The 7171-nt window shown below is 56.2% G+C and overlaps 1 protein-coding gene and 1 long non-coding RNA gene across 2 annotated transcripts; one reads left to right on the top strand and one right to left on the bottom strand.

Annotated features, from left to right (window-relative positions):
• Positions 1–419: 419 nt before the first annotated feature.
• Positions 420–1370, bottom strand: MRPS16 (mitochondrial ribosomal protein S16). The gene is made up of 3 exons (XM_083802775.1): positions 1098–1370; positions 769–1029; positions 420–683 (listed from the first exon to the last, which is right to left on the bottom strand). The coding sequence occupies exons 1-3, from the start codon at positions 1108–1110 to the stop codon at positions 550–552; spliced, it is 408 nt and encodes a 135-aa protein (XP_083658901.1). The 5' UTR covers positions 1111–1370; the 3' UTR covers positions 420–549.
• LOC310883063 lies at positions 1131–5453 on the top strand. Its single transcript, XR_014573313.1, has 2 exons — positions 1131–1269; positions 3699–5453. It is a non-coding gene; the product is annotated as an uncharacterized lncRNA (long non-coding RNA).
• The last annotated feature ends 1718 nt before the right edge of the window (positions 5454–7171 follow it).

The following is a 7171-nucleotide window of genomic DNA, read 5'->3' as shown; positions in this document are numbered from 1 at the left end:
GTGATGTAGTAAGACTAATATTTTGCTTCCTGTTATAACCCACTCCTTCAGCTGAGATAGAAACCTTTCTCTTGTGCTCCTAAATGAATAGGTCCAGAACTTCTCTGGAGAAACTAAACACAGATGCAGTCCCTTTGCATTTGCCTGCAGCAGCTGTCTCCTAAACCATTTACTGCCCTGAAAGAATTTATCAGAGCCAGGAATCGAAACATGTGACAAGTGCAGCAGATAAATGGAAGCTGTCCCTTGCTCTCTTGCTGCAAAAAGGGGTATGCTACAGCCAGAAACATGTCTTTAGGAAAAGCCATATATGCCTCTTGGGATACCTCTGTGCCTACAGTATAGTTGAGGAAAAGCCGTTTCTAGTTGCCGCAAGCGAAGTTGACGCTAGTAGTCACGAGTCTGGAGAGAACAGCACATACACGGACGACACTTTTAATGCAGTCTGACGCGCCAAGGTGTGTGCGTGGGGGGCAGTGCATGCACCGTGCCCCGGGCCCGACCCCCGCTGTCCTGGGACGCTCGGCGCATCTGGGGTCGGGGCGCCCCTCAGGGCTTCTCGCCGGGCTGCTGCAAGCCGCCCGCCACGGGGGGCACGGCGGCCTCCTGCGCTCGCCGCCGCCGCCGTAACCTCTCGGCGCCCGTCACCGTCATGGGGTGGAGCGGCAGGAACCCCGCCAGACCTGCAAGGAGAGGCGCTGAGCCCCGGCGAGCCGCTCCGGGCCCCCAGCCTAGGTCCCCGCCCCCGGCCGCCCGCCTCGCGCCTACCCAGGAGCTTCTCGGCGGGCCGGGAGAGCTGCGCGCCGCAGCCCAGCCAGTGGCGCAGCCGCTCCAGGTTGAGCCCCGCCACCTTCTCGCCGCGGGCGTTGGGCAGCGGGTCGAGGCAGCCGAGCTGCTCCAGGTACTTCCCGTCCCGGGCGCGCCTGCTGTGCGCCGCCACGATGCGGAAGAAGGGCCGGTTGGTGCAGCCGCCGAGGGCGAAACGGATCACGACGTGCCCGCCCCGATAGCCCTTCAAGAGGCGGCTACCTGCGGAGAGAGCGCGGGGCGGTTACGGGCCGGGCCGCGTCCAGCGGGCCGCGCCCGCGGGCACTCACCGAGCTGCACCATGGCGGCGGCCGGGCCCTCTCCGCGGTCGCGACGCGATGGCGCACGGGGCGGCCCCGCCCCAGGCCGGCGGGCGGCTGCGGGCGACTCGCTGGCGGGGGTTTCCGCTTCCTTCTCGGCCGGGCCCGGCTTGCTCTCGCCGGCGGCGGGCGAGAGCCGGAGGTAGCGAAGAGGTCGCGGGCTGTCGGGAGGTCTCGGGGGAGGGGGTGCCCGCGGGGGAGCGGGCCGCGCTCCGCGTCCGTCCCCGGGCCTGCCGGCGGGCGGGGGCGGCCGGTCCGGGCTGCGGGTACGGGGCTGGCGGGAGGGGGAGGCGAGCGCTGCGGAGCGTGGGCGGGGCGCGCTCTGCAACAACTGAAAACATCGGTGTGTTTTCACCGCTGTTTTCGTTAACAACCCAAAACAGCGCTGGTTGAGCCTCTACAAAGAAGATTAACTCTATCCCAGACAAAGCCATGATACGTACGGTCCTTCCCATTTTGGGTCTAGTTCGGTTTTCTGCAAAAACACTTTAATTAGTATCGCATCCCCCGGTCATATATGACGTACCTGTAATTTGGATGTTACTGGCTGATACCATTGTGCATATTTACTGTTGCTCTCAAATTGCTTTCACAAGTCCACTACATATTGGGTTACTCATTCACCTCCATCCTGTCAGCTGGTCTTAGCCAGGATAACAGCTCCTCTAAGAGTGCCTGGGGAGGCTTCTAGATCATGCTGGAGGACGTTGGAGAGCCCTGCGAGTTCTCCAGGGGATATTAGAACACACCAGTAGGCTCTGGGAGACCCTGGGTTCTCTGCGGTGCACTGGAAAGCCTCTAGAGCACACTGTGGGCCCTGATAGACCTGTGAGGCTCTAGAGCAGACTGGAGGACCATAGGACGTAGCCTGCAGTACCCACTGGAAGGTCTCTAGGCCATACTGAAGATCCTTGCAAAGTCTCTAGGTGGTACTAAAGCACACTGGCGTATGCTGTGAGATCTCTAGGTGGAGCTAGAGCGCCGTGGGAGGCCTCTAGTATGCCATAGAGCACGCTGGGTAGCAGTGCAATGGTTTCTAGGGTGAACTAGGCTGTTCTTAGGGTTCCCTAGAGTGCACTGGGGGTCTCTGGGATACCTGCAAGGGATACAAGACTTTACTAAGGGCCCTGAGTTTCTAGAGTGGTCCTGAGGCCGCTAGAGTTCCCTGGGAAGCTTGTAGGAAACACTAGAACACGCTCTAAAGCTCTGTGAGGATTCCACCGGGTGTTAGAGCATACCAAGGGGCACTTAGAGCCTACCAGGGTTCACGAGACTACATTGGGAGGTCCAGAGAGGTCTCTAGGGTGCACTGGGAGGCCACTAGTGTTCTGTACAGTGCAATGCGGGGCCTTGGGACACCTCTAGGGCTTGCTGGAAATACCCATGGGGCCTGGGAGGCCTTGGGGAAATGACAGAGGACATTGGAATGCATCCAGGGGACACAAGAGTGCATTGGGATGGTTGGGAGGGCTGTTCGGGGCACAAGAGAATACCAGGGAGTGCTATGATGCCTGTTGGATACTCTAGAGAGCACTGGAGAGTCCTGTGAGGCACCAAGGGCGTGCTAGATTATAGTAAGTGTCCCTGGGAGGCCTCTAGGGTGCACTGGGAGGGCCCTAGAGCACCTGAGAGTGCACTGCGGTGCCTTGGGATTACTGCAGGGGATACTAGAGTGCACTGGGGTCCCTGGGAGGCCTTTAGAATGCCCTTGGAGGCTTCTAGGTGATGCTAGAGCACACTGGAGAGCCCCGCAAGGTCTCCAGGGGGAGGTAAGAGAACAGCAGTGGGCACTGATGGCTTTCCAAGGGGTGCTAGCCTACAATGGGGGCCCTGGGGTATCAAATCAGGTTACAATAAATACGTATAAGCAAGTAGGTTGCAGCATGTACTGGACAGTATTAGAGTACTACTCTGCTAGCAGTGGAGAGCCAGATGAAGATATCCACAGTAAGTGCTTGTTCTGCCTCAAACTGAATGGAAAGATTCTGAAGTTGAGCATCCCGGGGGATGTTTGTAGGAGTTTTGATCTGAAAAAAAAGTTCAAATGGTTGTTGATGAACGGTATTTTGTTTGCCCTTTTAGATGGCTATTCCTACTAAAGATCACATCAGCGTAGATAAGATTAAATAACACGCAGTTACTTATCTGTTTTATCTTTCAAAGAATGTTCTTGCCACGTGCCTGAGCTTTTTACTCGTATTATTGGCGAAAGGAATGGCTGTGCTTCTTCCCCCTCTACCCCTCTTTTATTCTTTTCTCCATTTATAACGGGGACTTGAAATGTTTTTCTCAGATGTCCAAATTAAAATTTACAAAATGCTAATGGTCAACACTGACGGAATTGGGCGACTTTCAATGTAACGGGTAAAAAACATGGAAATCTCTAGTATGTTAATGTTACTCTGATAGAAAAACTGATGTACTAGCTGCTTGCTATTTCTATTTTTTTCCCCTCTATTCTCCACAAGGGCTTTTGTGGACATGTTGTGTATCTTTTCTGTTCTTCCACTATTCAATTGTTATGAAAGACTGCTATGAAATACACGGGCTGTGGACAACCATCTATCATAGTTGCAGATGCACCCCTGTGTATTATCTTGGTTGGGTGACAGCTGAGCCTCCGGATCTTTACAGAGGAGGAAGCTGGGGGAGAGAGCGAGCGAGAAGCATCTGAACCGCAAAACCTTCTTGGCGGCGCCCAGAGCAGGAGATGCGGTAAGTGCCAGGCCCCTGGGGCTGTGTCCCACCTGTTCTGCATCCCAGGCTGCCTTTGCTCCCGTTTGCATCTGCCACCCCTCCCTGTCCCCCGTCTCCTCATAGTCTGTCCATCTCTTTGGCCAGCTTTGCATTCCTCTCCCCTGTCCTGCTTGTTTGCTCTCTGTATGGCCCACTTCCCATCCACATGTTTTTCTGCATCCTGCTCCCTGTTCCTTTTCCTGTGTGTTGCTGCCTTTCCCAGGTTCTTTCTTTTCTGTACTGCTCCCCTCCCCGCCCCCTTCCTCTCTCTGCTCATCCTAGGCTTTTCCTTCTCTGTCCATGTTGTTCTTTTCACCACTCTGTCCTTCTTCCCATCTTTCTCAATAACACACCAACTCCCCCCTGCTAATGTTTCACTACCCGCATCTGACCTACTCTTTGCTCTCGTGGTCCTTCCGTTCCTTGTCCTACCCGTCTGCACGTCTCTGTCCTGTGGCCTCTGCCATCGTGCTATCAAGCCCTCTGTCCAGCTTGCTCACCTTTTTCTTTCTCTCTGCGCCTCTGTCCTGCTCCCCTTCCCTTGACGCTCTTTGCTGTCTCAGCCCTGCTCCACACTGCTCTCTCCTTTCTTATCTCTGTCCCATTCTGAGACCCCCTCAGTCTCAGTGCTCCGGTGTTCTCCTCCCCCTGCCCACTCCCTTTAAGAACTTCTCAGTTCTCCATCTCTCAGTCCTGCTGCCCCGGCAGTATTTGATTTTTCTCATTCTTTCTTTCCTGCTCCCTCTCTCTCAATTTATTTCTGTCAGTTTTTCCCACTTTGTCTACCTCTGCTTTTCTGTGTTCTTGCATCCCGCTCTGCTCCACAGTTTCAGTTGTGCTTCCTTGCTCTTCACCCCTCTATTTCAGTCCATCTGTCATGCTCCCTGTCCCCTTTCCCAGTCAAACCCCATGTCCCTGTGCTGGCCTTTCTCTGCACCTCACACCTCCCGTGATTCTTTCTCTCCCCCTCTTTCTCCTGCCTCCCCCCTCTCCATTCCTCCGTCCCAGTTCTTGTCCCTTTCCTTGTCTTTTTCTGCCTCGAAGCATAGCCTGGTTATTCCTTTGCTTACTTCTGTCTTTCACTCTGTTCTGCTTCCCCTGCCCCTGGTGTTTCCTGCTACGTCCCTGTCCCTGTGTATACTCTCACTTCTGGTCCCTCTGTTCTGCCTCATGTCTTTTCTGTCTGTCTCTCCCCTTGCTGTTCCACATTTCCTCCTTTCTCGCCAGAACCCCCTGTCCACCATTTGTGCCTCTGTTCAACCCTCTTGATCATCCCTGTCCTGCTTCCTAGGTGGTTCTGTCCCTCTGCCATGCTGTCCATTTTCTCTCTTGCTGCTTATGTCCTGCTTGTGCCCTTTTCCTTTGTTTTCTTCCTTCTTCTGTGCCTCAAAGCCCATGGCTGCAGGAGGCAACTGTTCCCTGCATGACAGATGACCAGACTGACAGAGGGAGTGATGCTGCTTGATGCTGGAGCCCTGCAGCCCTCCCCCCCCCACAGGGGAAGGGGAGAATGTACGGGCAGGGAACCCTGCCACAGTCTCCCTCTGGGGAGTCCTGCACACGAGTTAATAAAGAGTTTGCTTTCTGGCTTGCACTGCTGTCTGTGTTTGTGGCCCCTGGTAAGTGGACATTGCTGTGTCTGTGGGTGCAGGTTCCGTAGCAGGAGGGGAGTGAGAAGGGTGCAGAGGCTGGGCCCCTGTTCCTGGAGGGCAGAGCCCCAGGTGAGTCTGTGGGGGTGACGATGAATGTGGACTGCCCCTCAGTGTGTTGGGGCCATCTTGCTGAGGGGCTGCAGGCTGTTGGGCCAAGGGAGGAAGAGGGGAGCAGGGAGCGAGGGCAGCAGTGGGGTGGCCCTGTGCTGTCTTTGCTCCCTGGGGCGGGTGTGCTGGGGCTGGTCTGCATGGATGGAGTGGTTGGCAAGCGGGGACGGGGCTGCTTCTTTGCAGAGGAGCAGGGGAGGGGTGAGGGGGTCGGGGAGGCTGGGACAGGGAAAGCCTCTGGCAGGGGGGCGGAGCCGCGGGGCGGGGGAGCAGGGCCGGCCGCGGGCGGGGGGGCGGGTCACAAAGCCCGGGGCTGGCTCCGGGGCGGCCGCAGGGTCAGGTGGCTGTGAGCACCGTGCCCCGAAGCATGCCGGGAGTTGTGGTCTTTGGGCTACGAGCTTCCGGTCAGCCACGTTGGTTTCTGGGGTGTGCCGGGAAATGTAGTGTCACTTTTCCACTCAGCTTCCGAGTCCGGAGTGGCACATGCGCAGTTCGGAAGGGCAGTTCCTTCTGCGTCAGTGGGGCGGGGTGCCTTTTATTGCCCTTTCCGTGTGGCGTTCCGCGTGGTTCCCGCTGCTTCCCTTAACGAGCAAACGGTCTCGGAAGCCGTTGCTGCAGTTCTGATTCCGCGCATGAGCAGAGCAGGCGGGCTCGGCACGGGCGTCGGGGCGCTCTCTGGTGCCACCTGCTGGCCGAAGACTGGTACTGCAGGCACGGAGGAGCCACAGCGGCCTGTCGCTCTCTGCTCCCACCTGCTGGACAAAAGTAGGTACTGCAGGCAGAAATGATAGGCGCATGCGCAGAAGATGTCCGTCACTCTCTGCTGCCACCTGCTGGCGAAGAATCGGTACCGCAGGAGGAGAGGCTTCGCGCGTGCGCAGTAGCGGTGGCCAGCTGTCGTACCCCACAGCATGCCGGGAGTTGTCCTCTTTGGGTGTCGAGTTTCCGGTTGGCCATGCTGGTTCATGGGGCATGCCGGGAAATGTAGTTTTGCATTACTGCTCGGCTTCCAAGCCAGGAGCGGCAAGTTGCTCTGGGCAGTTATTCCCCCCCTAGACAGTGTGGTGTGCATTTTTTCTGCTGTTTTTGAGCGGGTACTGCAGGCTGAGCAGCACCCCGCATGCACTTTTTTTTTCCTGTGAGTGATGTTACTATATTGATTTTTTTTTTGGTGTGTAATTTGTTCTGCTCCTAGATTTTTCTTGCTGTGTAAAAGAAAGGGTTGAGCTAATTCCAGCTGAAAAGGTTTCAGTTGCTTGGTCATATTGTCCTCTCAATATTCAAAGCTGAAGCAAAAGCATGGGGAATGTTGCTTCTAGCAACACCCCCCCAGTTCTCTTGTCTGCTCTCTGCATCTTGTTCAGCTAAGCTAGGAAAGGGAAGGGAAGGGAGCTGCTGCTCCTCCTGCTCTTTCTACTTTCTTGTGCTTTGCCTCTCCCCTTTACCAGGTGATTGGGTTTGGGTGCTGGGCGGGGCCTAATGGTATATGAACCCCAAGAATGGCTTCAGGGAGCTCATTCTGCCTGGGCTGCCCTTTGGGGTAAGTGC

Source organism: Anser anser, assembly GCF_964211835.1.
Source record: "Anser anser genome assembly, chromosome: 17".
Lineage (NCBI taxonomy): Eukaryota > Metazoa > Chordata > Aves > Anseriformes > Anatidae > Anser > Anser anser.
The sequence above is the reverse complement of the archived record's forward strand: the minus strand, read 5'-3'. Positions and strand labels throughout refer to the sequence as shown.